Source organism: Ictalurus punctatus, chromosome 6 (assembly GCF_001660625.3).
Source record: "Ictalurus punctatus breed USDA103 chromosome 6, Coco_2.0, whole genome shotgun sequence".
Taxonomy (NCBI): domain Eukaryota; kingdom Metazoa; phylum Chordata; class Actinopteri; order Siluriformes; family Ictaluridae; genus Ictalurus; species Ictalurus punctatus.
In genome coordinates, this window is record NC_030421.2 from 33,167,631 (window position 1) to 33,181,386 (window position 13,756).

General features: G+C 40.7%; 1 protein-coding gene across 1 annotated transcript in view; it reads right to left on the reverse strand.

Moving 5' to 3' along the window:
- Nucleotides 1-536: 536 nt before the first annotated feature.
- ttf2 (transcription termination factor, RNA polymerase II) overlaps nucleotides 537-13,756 on the reverse strand; it is a 13,790-nt gene continuing 570 nt past the window's right edge. The window contains exons 3-23 of the mRNA XM_017470869.3: nucleotides 12,769-12,855; nucleotides 12,598-12,667; nucleotides 10,883-11,818; nucleotides 10,664-10,784; nucleotides 8,290-8,466; nucleotides 8,049-8,206; nucleotides 7,829-7,910; nucleotides 6,707-6,814; nucleotides 6,449-6,599; nucleotides 6,207-6,312; nucleotides 5,628-5,812; nucleotides 5,373-5,526; nucleotides 4,370-4,461; nucleotides 4,186-4,265; nucleotides 3,967-4,103; nucleotides 3,701-3,871; nucleotides 2,891-2,943; nucleotides 2,624-2,777; nucleotides 2,359-2,441; nucleotides 1,243-1,317; nucleotides 537-1,018 (exon numbers count right to left, since the gene is read on the reverse strand). Coding sequence (XP_017326358.2) covers nucleotides 874-1,018; nucleotides 1,243-1,317; nucleotides 2,359-2,441; nucleotides 2,624-2,777; nucleotides 2,891-2,943; nucleotides 3,701-3,871; nucleotides 3,967-4,103; nucleotides 4,186-4,265; nucleotides 4,370-4,461; nucleotides 5,373-5,526; nucleotides 5,628-5,812; nucleotides 6,207-6,312; nucleotides 6,449-6,599; nucleotides 6,707-6,814; nucleotides 7,829-7,910; nucleotides 8,049-8,206; nucleotides 8,290-8,466; nucleotides 10,664-10,784; nucleotides 10,883-11,818; nucleotides 12,598-12,667; nucleotides 12,769-12,855 — 3,325 coding nt within the window. The 3' untranslated portion in view covers nucleotides 537-873. The remainder of the gene's footprint in view (nucleotides 1,019-1,242; nucleotides 1,318-2,358; nucleotides 2,442-2,623; nucleotides 2,778-2,890; nucleotides 2,944-3,700; nucleotides 3,872-3,966; nucleotides 4,104-4,185; nucleotides 4,266-4,369; nucleotides 4,462-5,372; nucleotides 5,527-5,627; nucleotides 5,813-6,206; nucleotides 6,313-6,448; nucleotides 6,600-6,706; nucleotides 6,815-7,828; nucleotides 7,911-8,048; nucleotides 8,207-8,289; nucleotides 8,467-10,663; nucleotides 10,785-10,882; nucleotides 11,819-12,597; nucleotides 12,668-12,768; nucleotides 12,856-13,756) is intronic.

The following is a 13,756-nucleotide window of genomic DNA, read 5'->3' on the forward strand; positions in this document are numbered from 1 at the left end:
CTGAATGTAGTACACTTCACACAGGGGCACATACAGAATTAATGACGTATAATTACCTCAAGTTCTCATTTGTTTGGAGATCTGGAGAACATTACAGATTTTCTAAACCCTGTCAATGCTGTAAGAAATGAATTATAGGAGGTTAATATTCTTAATATGTAATCTAGTCTTCATACAATATGTGAATACGTTCATGAAGATTTTTTTTCAAGTCACGCCGTGAATAATTATGCTACAAATAAATCATGTATTAAACATGTCATTGGGATGAAAACAAAAAGGCCAACGCAAATTAGCAAACATCATTAAAAATGGCTTTCAGTCAGTTTTAACAAAAACTTTTATTTCCTATGAAGGAAGCAAATCTGGCAACCCAGTCAAACCACATACTGGATGGTGTATTATGAATGCATAAATAAAGATAGCATTAAGGAAGGCAAGAACACACAGTTGTGTATTGAAATAGAGAAATAATTAGCTAGACGAAATTCTGAAATGTATTTAAACTTCAATACATATTAAATTTTCTGTTTTAAAGGATAATCAGCTTCGGTCAATTTGCTTATAAGACGTTAAATTCCTCAGATGTCTTTCTGTGCAAATGTTCTCTTGGTTATATAAACTTTTAAAGACATCGCTAGAACAGCGATTCGTTTTTATTTATTTATTTTTTTCCCAGTCAGAATATATTTACTGATTTAAAAAAAAAAAAAAAAAGAAAGAAGAAGAAGAAGAAGAAGAAGAAGAAAAAAGAAACACCATGATACAGTTCAGGCATTGGTATAAGGCAAATAAACATGGATAATGCAAGTGCAAGACATAACCCAACCTTCTAACAGGGCTGACCTGGTGACTGTAGCTATGTCATATATGTTATACACCAAAGATAACCCTGAGGTCTGCTAATGAGAGCTTGGTGAAAGATGACCCAGTTCCAGAAAGAACTTTCTGGGCCAGCTCCTTCTTCTTCTCTTGCAGAGAGGAGATCTTATCCTCGACCGTTCCCTCACACACAAACCTGTAAAATAAAGACACACTGACTTGCGGCAACAAAAAGATCTTAATGTTAATGTCTGCTTGACTAATAGATCTGAAATTCCTGCTCAGATCATGTCGTCGTCGTCCCCCCCCCCCCTTCCCCCCAAAAAAATACCCAAGAGCCTCAAACCACAGTAGTAACACTATCTTTACTACTAAAAAGCATGTAATAAGTTACAAGAACATGGGAAGCGTAAGACTCACCTGTGAATGGTGACATCACGGCTTTGTCCCACTCTGTAGATTCTGTCACAGGCCTGGTCTTCCAGTGCAGGGTTCCTGTAAAAAGTCGCTCCTTCTTAAATCCTGTTTGTCCACAGTAATTTCAAAGTAAGTTCTTTAAACACCGACATCCATTTCTTCTGCCCTCACTATCTTGTAATTACCACAGTTTCACAGAATCATGGAGTCTAAAAACCTCTAATGGACAACAAAGTACACACTTACTGGAATTTATGCTGGCATGAACTCCATTACATTAATTACCCAATGCTAGCCCTTTCCCTCCACGTACCCACTGGACTGAAATTTAAGAAATGAACAAAACACAACAGGGCATGCTGTTCTGGCAAAATAATCAATGATGAGGACAGAAAATGGAGTTACTCTTACTAATCACTAAGGGTGATTATTTTCCAATAACAGCAAGTTAGTTCCTTTCACTTACACTATATACACCATCCCTTCTTTCTCTCTCTTCTTGTTTTGAGTTAATAATCTATTGACGTTTTCTTTGTAAAATAACAGCACATTTTAATTCATTATGTGGTTTAGATCAGTGGTTTTCAAAGTGGGGGCCGCCAGGGGGCGCCTGTGGGCTACAACAATTTGGTGTGAAAAATAAATAAACGTATGTTTTCTCTTTCTCACTCTCAGACAACCACACACACACACAACCACACACACACACACAATTCCTAATGTAATGTAAAGATGTAAGATGTAATTATTAATTTTAATAAAAAAGGGGGATATATTCAGAAGTCTGTATTTTTAATGTGTTTTTAAGACATCTTGCAGAAGGGGGGTCTCGGTCAAATGTCAATGCCATTTGGGGGGCCTTGCCCTGGAAAAGTTTGGGAACCCCTGGTTTAGATTATAAGGACCATCTGCCATACATGTCTCTGTGTAAGGCAGTACTAAAGAAATGATAACATATTAGAAAGGGTGCATTAATTTAAACACGAGCCTCACTGCTGGAACTACAGTCGCAGCTTCGCTATTATAGAAATGTTAATTAAATTCTGACCAATCAGATCTGAGAACAGCACTGTGGTATAAGCCTTTTGTTAATGCTAAGAGACTTGTATAAGGTCTTACCAGTGCATGTCTATGAGGAACAGATGATTCCCACCTGTCAGATTAATACCCACTCCTCCGGCACATAAGGACACGAGCATTACCTGCACAACACATACTTTCAGATAACGCCTCATTCACACACACAATCCATTTTTAATATTAAAACCCAACCCAGGGTCGCTGTTATGACCCCAATGACCCTCGTTAGAGAACGTTTATTAGATCAAAATGACAAATGGCCTTCCTGAAGATTCATTCCTGCCATATACATATAGAAACGCACCTGAGGTCCTTTAGGGTTAGTGTTAAATTCATCCACCAGGTCCATGCGTCGCTTAGGGTTCACTGTACCATCGATGACACTGAAGCGCAGGTCGAGCTTCTTCAAGTGAACAGCTACAATGTGCAGCATGCTCGTCCACTGGGACACAATCACACTGCCGACACACACTCCTGTTAGTCTCACGTCACACTGTCTAGACAACCCATAATAGAATCAATATCCAAACTATTAATCATAGGAAACAAAAACTGTAAAGAAAACGGGTACCTTTTCTGATTTTTCTTACGGATTTCTTTTATCTCTGTGAGGACGGCCGAAATCTGAATGACAAGAAATAGAATGCGAGATCGAATAAATGCGTCGTACGCTACCGCTCAAAAGTTCCGACAATCTTTATTTTCATTATTTCTTTTCCACATTTTAGATGAATGATAAAGTCATCAAAACTCTGGAGTAACACAAATGGAACTACGGGAATTACGGTGTGATAAAAACAAAATCCAAAATAAATCTAAATAATTTAATATTATATTAATATAATATAATAATATTTAGCATCTTCAAAGTCGACGCCCTTTTGTGCCCAGAATTTACAGAAATGTATTCTTGGCGTTTTCTCGACCAATCTCTTGAGGAATTTCCCCGAGATGCTTTTTAAACAGTATTAAAGGAGTTCACACCGACGCCGGACTCTTATCCGCTGTTTTTCGGAATATTTCGCTCCGGGTCGCCCGTTTAAAAAAAAAGATTTTTGTACATAAAATGTTAGCTTTCGAATGAAAGAAATGAATACGTCGGTGCGATTATATTTTTGTCTACGACACCGATTTCACACGTTTAAAATCATACAAAAAGATTTTTAAGATCATGAGAAATGGTTCAGTCGGGTGTCCACAAACTTTTGACCGGTAGTGTACATGGGAAAGAGAGGGTTTGAGAAAACGAACGTATAACGATTATTTTAGGAAAAAAAAAATCATTATTTTCAACTGAAGAAGGTAGAAGAAAAAGAAAAACAACCCCCCCCCCCCCCCCCCCCCAAAAAAAAAAAAAAAAAAACCACACACAACAACTCACCTTGGTGCTCTCTCGGCTCTCCTCAAAAATCTCAGCGCGGAACCGGCTGCCGTTGAGGGAAACGGTGGCTTTGGCATCAGAGTTAGAGGATTCGGACAAAGACAGAGCACATAGCTGCTCTTCAAGAGACAGAGCAATCCCATCTCCCTGCAGCTCCGACTGATCCAGCGTCTGACCGATAAACGCATACAAACACGCTAAGGCACCCTTCATGGTCAGTTTTAGAATGATCATTTTTCTGTATACAGAATGTGTGAGAAAGTGACCTTCTTCAGCAGCGACAGGTGGCAGCAACACTGTCTGAGGCGCAGCAACAGGGACAGGATGTGGATGGTACTGGAAACCTGAGGTTGCTGAGAGGAGGACGCAGAGTCCTGCTGGGACATTCCAAACTCTCGCGCAACTAAAACACACATAAAACTCTCATGAATGGACATCCTTGAAGGCTGCTGTGAAGAAAAATAGAAATATACAATTCTCCAAACCTTTCTCAAAGGGATTGCTACCATCTCCTTGTTTACCGTCTCCTCCCTCATGCCTCTTCAGATAGGACTGGAGGGTGGACCTGAGGAGAAACTCAGCTTATAGTCATCATATAACATACATATTCATATTTAATGCAGTGTGTGGCTTTTATGACCCAGAGGTTTATAATGTGTTTAAACGTACCTGGACTGTGCAAACACCACATCGTAAACAGACTGCTCATCCTCAGACAGATTTACCCTGTGAACTTTACAGCTTCGGTCAGGCAGAGACACCTACCACAGTAGAATAAGAGAGGCGGTAAGCCTGGCTTATATGAGAACTATTAACTGACAGGTACACTATATGGCCAAAAGTTTGTGGACACCTGACCATCACACCCACATGAATGAATTGAATGGAAGCATTCAATTGTCTAGAAGGTCTTTGCATGCTGTAGCATTACAGTCTCCCTTTCACTGGAACTACGAAGTCCAAACATGTTCCAGCATGACAATGCCCCTGACTACAAACCATGAAGACATGGTTCACCAGCTAAGGATGGACTGGAAGAACTCGAGAAGCCTGACCTCAACCCCACTGAACACCTTTGGGACAAACTGGCTGAACATCATCGCCTGACCTCACTAATGCTCTTGGGGCTGAATAGAGAAATCCCTACAGCCACGCTCCAAAATCTAGTGGAAAGCCTTCCCAGATGAGTGGAGGTTATTCTAGCAGCTGAACGCAACTAAATCTGGAATGGGATGTTCAAAGAGCACACATGTGTCCACAAACCTTTGGTCATATAACGTATGTGTCTCTTTATTGTGAAAAACCTATGCGCGAGCCACAACATAGTGGACAGGGCCAACATTTATGCATTTTATAAAGGAGTATCTTTACCAATCTTGTTGTTTATAACGATACATTCATCAAAATGCAGAAATTAAAAGTGATTATCAAAGCTAATGTACTTACCAGCATATACAAGCCTATAGCTAATATTAAATCAACGAAACTCTAGAACACTGATTACTGAACTCATTACCCATCCCAGTCAACACGTACTGGAAAAGCTTTGAATTTGAATCATTTGGAGGCGGAGTTATTAATACAGTAATATTACCACTCTGTGATGTTGTTCCCTTCATGTTCCTTATTTTAAACCTCTACGGCTACAACGGAAATACACTGCTGTACACACCAGAGGCTTGCCTGTAGAGTCCAGCTGGTCTTTAGTCCTGCGCAGCAGCAGGGTCCTGGTGAGAATGTTAAGCCTCTCTCCTCCTCTCTTAGACCCGTTGTCTACCTGAGCCTTCCATAGCTTGTATTCGTCAAACGGAGAGCACCTCAAAAATCTAAAAACGCATTCAATTACATTAGTAACGAGGAAATAATATACGCATGCGATGTTAAGAAAGCAGCGAAAACTGCTCTGGGGTACAGAGTGGAGGTATACTTCAGCAGCGAGTACATATCCAGCAGGTTGTTCTGGATGGGGGTACCGGTGACGGCCCAGCGGGCTTTGGCGCGCAGCTTACACACAGCCATGGAGGTCTGCACTTTAGGGTTCTTGATGTTGTGGGCCTCATCAAGAACAACACGAGTCCAGGCTACACGCAAGAGAGGAGGCAGAGCAGACCCCTAGGCACAGAGATACAGGAAGAGCATGTGGGCAAATTTGTATATTAGGTCTACAAACACAGGCATATATTTGGAATCAAAGTTGAAATATTTGGCATCGTGAGGATCAGAGGAAATAAGTCCACGGATTTTTATTTTTGGTTGTTCTGATCATTTCCCGAACGCAGTAAGCAGGCAGATAGCATTCAGAGCTCACAGACTTCAACAACAAACAAACGATGTTCGACCTCCTGCACAATACTTACACGGACAAAACTCAATCAGTTTGTAAATGCTAAGATCCTGATAGTCTTGGCCAGTTAAACTTATAATAGTCCGCCCATGAGCGTCTGAAATCCGACAGGACAGATAATGATAAATCATTCATATAAATTCTGCAGTCAGCATATCGTACCACAGGCTCGGAGTCCTGACTGGGCTTCTCAGCATCCTCTTTCTGAACCGGGACCTCTTTAGAAACCAGGCTGTACGTGGTGATCACCACATCATGTTCAGCCAGTCTAGTGGACAGAGCAAAGTGAATAGCAGAGAGATAATCCGAGAAAACAGAACAGCAGCCATCTAAACAGATTTAATTTCGAATGGATGTGAAATAAATACAGAGAATCAGCAGGACTGCTCGAGTAACAGCATTACATGCTTGCGCTCCTTTGTCGGTTAGGCCCGTGGTAGAGATACACGCTCAGGCGACTGCTCTTCACGTGTCTCTCGATCTCTTTCTTCCAGTGATGCAGCAGAGAGGCAGGACAGATGATCAGAGTTCCCTGGGATGCCACCAAACACGAGTCTAACCAAAAGCATATGCTATTTTCAGTACGTAAACATAGCCCGGCATATTGCAGAACATGGCAACCGGGCATGTCATTTCCAGCGACGCTGTGCAGGAGAGCTTACCGGTTTTGGAGAGCCAGCCGTCTAGCCGAGTGTCTTTCGCGTCCTTCTTCTTTTGGGACAGAATGAGAGCGATCATGGTGAGGGTTTTCCCCAAACCCATGTCATCCGCTGAATTAATAATAAATACATAAAGGAAAAGCAAAACCAAGATCACTGTATAAATAATAACCATAATAACATCCTACGATGCAAAAGATTCAAATAAAAATAAATAAATATACAACTACAATATTAGTCTGACTAGATTTATGTGCATGTTTAAATGATAAAATCATAAGAGAGACATAAGTTAGTGAAAATGCTGTGTGTGTATTAAGTTACACCATTGCCAGAGATCACAATAATGTTAATGCTTGAAAAAAAATGTAAGAATCAACAATCTGTTCCAAAGTGGACTTAAAGGATGTAATTTCAGCTGTCTCCAATTGCTACGTTATCTTTTTTTATCCACTTTTAAAGAAATATGTGTCAGATACATGAAGAAGGTGATTACAACAGAGCTCGGACATTTCAGCTGCGGACCTAATGACTCTTACGTTCTGACAATTTCTTTCCGTGAATAATTTATTCGTTAATTCAGCTAAAGTCCAGGCACTGTCCAAAAACAAAATCTCATGCTCCATCCAATTCTATTGTTTTATTTACACTGCCGGTCAAAAGTTTGTGGACACTCGACTGAAATGTTTCTCATGATCTTAAAAAGCTTTTGATCTGAAGGTGAGGGAAATATTCCGAAAAGCAGCGGTTAAGAGTCCGGCGTCGGTGTGAACTCCTTTAATACTGTTTAAAAATCATCCCAGGGAAATTCCTCAAGAGATCATTCGAGAAAACGCCAAGAAAACATTTCTGGAAATTCTAGGCGAAAAGGGCGTCTACTTTGAAGATGATAAAATATTAAATTATTTAGATTTATTTAGGATTTTTATTATCACAACATAATTCCCATAGTGCCATTTGTGTTACTCCAGAGTTCTGATGACTTTATTATTATTATAATAATAATTATTATTATTATTATAAAATGTGGAAAAGAAATAATAAAAATAAAGAATGAGTGTGTCTAAACTTTTGACCGGTAGTGTATTAACTTAAATCAGCTTTAAAAGAGAAATGCCATTTTACCCAGAATACCCCCGCAGGGTTTTTGGTTTTCTCTCCACAGCAGCCAGGCCAAGGCTCTTCTCTGATGAGGCAACAACTGGACCTGAAAGGTAAAAGATCAATTCCAGACTTACATCATGTCTAAATGTATAATTAAATTTACCATAATAAACTTCTCTTCACATCTTTGATGTAAACACGAGCGAAACCATTCCCAGTTCCTATAAGTAGTCTCTCTGACCTTTATTCCTTTGGGATCCTGTTCCTCTGTGTCTGCAGAAGGGCAAGACTCCAGTGAGTGGTGCAGGTGGTCGATCGCCTCTGTTGTGACATTGCGCACAGCGAGCAGTCTGTCCTCCGTCATCTTGCCACCGTAGAAGGCCTGGTTTTGAGGATTCACTGCAGACAAACAGGGCTTATTACTCACGACAGCTATAGTTTACAACATGCCTGTTTCTAAGAAGAGGATTGAACTGAATTACCTCCATACATCTGGGAGTATCCCTGACTGAGTGGTAGTCCCAATGAGCTCGTAGAGGAATTTGGCTGAAAATGGACTGGAGCCTCAAGTAGGAGAATAGAACCCCCTGCACGGTTAAAAGGATTGGAATGACAGGATTTGGGATTCTCCAGGGCATCACTGTCTGCATCTTGAGACCCTGGGAACAGATTGTTCAATACGTCTATGTACGTTTTATTTTCAATCATTTAGATCATTGAATTGTCTATCAGCAACCAAAAGCAGCTAGGCAGAATAATATTGATGACGTTTCACACTTCGCCCCAGATTAACCAATGACCTCCGAAAGCTCGCACTACGGATTAGTATTCGATTCCCAACACGCACTGAAACACAAATTGGAAGCCCTAAATGGCATGCAGCTCCCCAAAACAGACCTTGGTCAAAACAGCAACAAGGTCCAGAACCAGCAACATTTTTCCGTTAGGAGCAATGATCTATTATCATGAGGCCGGAGAGCCTGTGAAGCTCTTCAATCAACATTACATTCCTGTGTAAACAACACACTTAAGGCAGAAGCTTACCGTACACCAACAATCCAGTACACATGGTAAACTTCTAGAACCACATCACAGGAGAGCGAACTTGGTGTGAAGTGATGTGGTCTTTACCAGGTGAGTTCAGATCATCAATACCATAAGCATTTTATAATGTCGTGGGAATTAATCACACACTAAAGTTTATTTTAACTGGTGAGTCAGATGAGTAGCTTAAGATTTTCGAGAAGATACTGCAAGTCCTGTGACCTTGATTGACTACTACTATACAGTGAATAACATGCAGTTCTTGAACTAATAAAGGAATAGACCAGAACGTATAGAAGGGTGACAAGTTAAAAAAATAAATCAGGGGTTTGACCACCATTAACTGCTAGAACAGTCTCATTGCTTCTTGGCGCAGTTTCTACAAGCCTATGTAACTACACAGGAGGGATGAACACCGGTCCTCAGAAAGAGATTTTCTCGGTTGGTGTTTAGAGAGCACTGTCTAACATGTCAGTCCAAAATCTCACATAAGTGTTGAATTGAGTTGAGATCTAGTGACTGAAGGTCAGAGGATATGATACGATTCATTTCTACACTCAAACCACTCAGTGAACTCTCATGTCTTGCGAACTGAGACACTAGCCGCGTCCGAATATCCTTACTGCCCTACTATACGGTGCAGGCGAAAAGCGGTACGCCAAAGGAATAGTATGTCCGAATTCTCAGTATTCATAAAACAGTAGGCGAGAAATCCCCGGGTGACCTACGAAAACTGGCGGAAGGCATGCCCTCCGAGCAGCTGGATGATGTCTCCGCTGTGCTATCCATTTAAAGTCTCAAGTCCCTGAGGTCCAAGTCAAGTCTCAAGTCCCTGAGGTCCAAGTCCAAGTCAAGTCTCAAGTCCCTGAGGTCCAAGTCCAAGTCAAGTCTCAAGTCCCTGAGGTCCAAGACCAAATCAAGTCTCAAGTCCCTGTGGTTCAAGTCAAGTCTCAAGTCCCTGAGGTCCAAGACCAAGTCAAGTCTCAAGTCCCTGAGGTCCAAGTCCAAGTCAAGTCTCAAGTCCCTGAGGTCCAAGTCAAGTCCCTGAGGTCCAAGTCCAAATAAAGTCTCAAGTCCCTGAGGTGGAGTCCAAGTCAAGTCTCAAGTCCCGGAGGTCCAAGTCCAAGTCAAGTCTCAAGTCCCTGAGGTCCAAGTCCAAGTCAAGTCTCAAGTCCCTGAGGTCCAAGTCCAAGTCAAGTCTCAAGTCCCTGAGGTCCAAGTCCAAGTCAAGTCTCAAGTCCCTGAGGTCCAAGTCAATTCCCTGAGGTCCAAGTCCAAGTCAAGTCTCAAGTCCCTTAGGTCCAAGTCCAAGTCAAGTCTCAAGTCCCTGAGGTCCAAGTCCAAGTCAAGTCTCAAGTCCCTGAGGTCCAAGTCAATTCCCTGAGGTCCAAGTCCAAGTCAAGTCTCAAGTCCCTTAGGTCCAAGTCCAAGTCAAGTCTCAAGTCCCTGAGGTCCAAGTCAAGTCTCAAGTCCCTTAGGTCTAAGTCCAAGTCAAGTCTCTGAGGTGGAATCCAAGTGAAGTCTCAAGTCAGTTGTTCACAAGTCCAAGTCAAGTCGCAAGTAATTTTTTTTTGCAACTTAAGTGTGACTCGAGTTGCCATCTCTGGTAGATACTGAAACAAATGCATGGGGTAGTGTCACGGTGCGTGAATTCGGACACACGAACTGTCATCCTGGAAAAGACCGCTCGCATCCCATGTTTTATCACAGGATAAAACTAATCAGACACTTTGTTTTCATTTGCAGTGAATCTTCCCCTCTACAGGGACAAGTGAACCCAACTGCACATTACATTACAAGTCAGTATCTCACCAGTATCAGCAACACTGGTCAGACTCAAAGCATCCAGAGCCTCTTCCAGCTGCTTCACTTGGCTCTTCAGCCTCTCTCCTTTATCAGGCAGAGCAGACACATTAACCACTGACAGAGTAGCCTAGACACACATACAGATAATGGAAAAACCACTATTAAAGAAATCACATTTTGTTACAAAGAAAGATGGAGAAAACCAATGATGCACACTGACAGTACCTTCTTTTGTTTAAGCTGCGCTGTAAGCTGGCTGTGGAGTGCTCCGGGGTCTTCTTCTTGACTTTTACCCTTTGACGTAAGCTGGAAGCCTGGGTAGGAGGTAAGGGTTTTCTGCAAAGATGCAGCTGGAACTGAAGTCTGCTGAGAGCCTGGCTGAACTGACACCAACTGGACATCATCGTCATCATCATCACTCCAGTCTCCAAAGGGTGATTTTACTGTTTTCTTCAGGGCATTACTTACACCAGGCTTTGGCGAAGCTGGAACACCTTCTAACGTTGAACCTGGGCTGGCCTGACTCTCTTCTTCTGGAGTATTTTTAGGAATATTGCCTGGCTGAGTGTCTGTATTTGAGGTAGATGTCTTCCTAGAAGTTAAATCAGGACCACGTACCTCGGTTTTCTGCTTAGGGTCGTGCTGTGGAGCTGCTCTCTCCTCCTTGTCATGGCATTGGGGGTTCTGTATTTTAGTCCCTTTCTCTTTTTGCTGTTTATTAACACTTTCACATTTACTGCTACTATAAGAACCCTCAGTATCTTCTGCTCCTTTTACAGTCACCTCACTACTGCTGTGCAATTTCTTGTCCTTGTCAGATGATCGCTTCTTAACCTTCATTCCAGGAGGAAGTTTTTTGTCTCTCCAGGGTTCAGAACGTGCAGAACTCATCTCCTCTCCCTCCTTGGAGTTTCTTTGACTGTCAGATTCTCTCTCTGTTTTCTTTGACTGAATTTCATCACCGCTGCATTTCCTGGAGCGCTCGCTTTCTACAGACTTTTCAGATATCTTTACCTCAGCTTTAGCCGTCTCTGCTTCTTGAAGCTTTTTCCACTTGGAGCTCTGGTCAGTTTTGCCAGGGGCTTTGAAAGGATTTCTAACAGGAGGCAGACTGGAAGGCTGCTTTTCACTCTCTGACAAAAGATTCGTCTTTGTGCTTTTCTGTAAATTAAACCAGTATCAAACATTTTTACAAAAAGGCAACCATGCACCTTCAAGACTAACGTTATTGAATTATGTGACTCTCAAACACAGTAAAGTATAGCATAAGAATGTTCCAGTTCTTTTTGTTGATACAATATGATCTCTCAGGGAACAAGGAAGCCATGCATCAAGACTCTTATCTGTTCTGGCACCAAGGTGTTGACTGTATGCGTTTCTTTCTATCAAATTTATCAAATGTATTTATTGATCGAGACTTCAAACCACGTCTGTAAGTCGCTCTGGATAAGGGTGTCCGCCGGATGCCATAAAATGTAATGTTAATTTATATTTTTATTTATATTTATATATATATATATATATATATATATATATATTTATATATATATATATATATATATATATATATATATATATATATATATATATATATATATTTATATATATATATATATATTTATATATATATATATATATATATATATATATATATATATATATATATATATATATATATATATATATATAAAATCTGCTCTCTGCATGCTTCTGTTAGCAGGTTATGCAAGACACCTGCAGTGTGATGATGACATTCATTAAGGCAACGATCTGTGTCATGTCAGCCAGCATATCCAAACAGATATGTTGAAGCTGATCCAATACCCATCAGCTAATATTGGTTTACTGCACCCCAGTATAAACATGACAAACAAGAACACATATTTTGTGTTTATTAGCACACAAAAAGGATGTGTTATAAATTTTTTATAATATTTTACCTCTGTCCATGGGACACTCCCACACCACTTCTGTCCCGCTTTCTTTCCTACTACGCAGCGATATAACAGCCTAGAGTTGTAATAAATAATTATAAATTTATAAATAAATCTATTATAAAGAGTAGAAAGTTCAAGCGGAAATCCACTGTGCACGTGGTGAGGATCTGTTACCTATAAGAACCCTGTGTTGTGTTGTGAATTAAGGTCTGAAGTTCAACCAGCACGTCTTCGTGGCGGAGACAGTGAGAAGGTGGAAGTCTGAGAATGAGAGAAAGCATTGATTTACACACTGGTTTCCACAATCAACAGTGTGAAACGGCGAGAAGCTGTGTTAAAACGTGAGAAACCGCGTGAAAGTGAGAAACAGCATGAAACAGTGAGAAACACCAAGAAATTGCATGAAAGCGAGAAACACTGAGAAACAGTATGAAACAGCATGAAAGTGAGAAACAGCGAGTAACAGCATGAAACAGTATGAAACAGCTTGAAACAGTGAGAAACAGTAAGAAGCAGTATGAAACAGTGAGAAACAATGAGAAACAGTATGAAGCAGTATGAAACAGTATGAAGCAGTATGAAGCAGTAAGAAGCAGTATGAAGCAGTGAGAAACAATGAGAAACAATGAGAAACAGTAAGAAGCAGTATGAAGCAGTATGAAGCAGTATGAAACAGCGAGAAACAGTATGAAGCAGTATGAAACAGCGAGAAACAGTATGAAGCAGTATGAAACAGTATTAAGCAGTATGAAACAGTGAGAAACAGTATGAAGCAGTATGAAACAGTATTAAGCAGTATGAAACAATGAGAAACAGTATGAAGCAGTATGAAACAGTATGAAGCAGTATGAAGCAGTAAGAAGCAGTATGAAGCAGTGAGAAACAATGAGAAACAATGAGAAACAGTAAGAAGCAGTATGAAGCAGTATGAAGCAGTATGAAACAGCGAGAAACAGTATGAAGCAGTATGAAACAGCGAGAAACAGTATGAAGCAGTATGAAACAGTATTAAGCAGTATGAAACAGTGAGAAACAGTATGAAGCAGTATGAAACAGTATTAAGCAGTATGAAACAGCGAGAAACAGTATGAAGCAGTATGAAACAGTGAGAAGCAGTAAGAAGCAGCATGAAACAGCATGAAACAGCATGAAACAGCGAGAA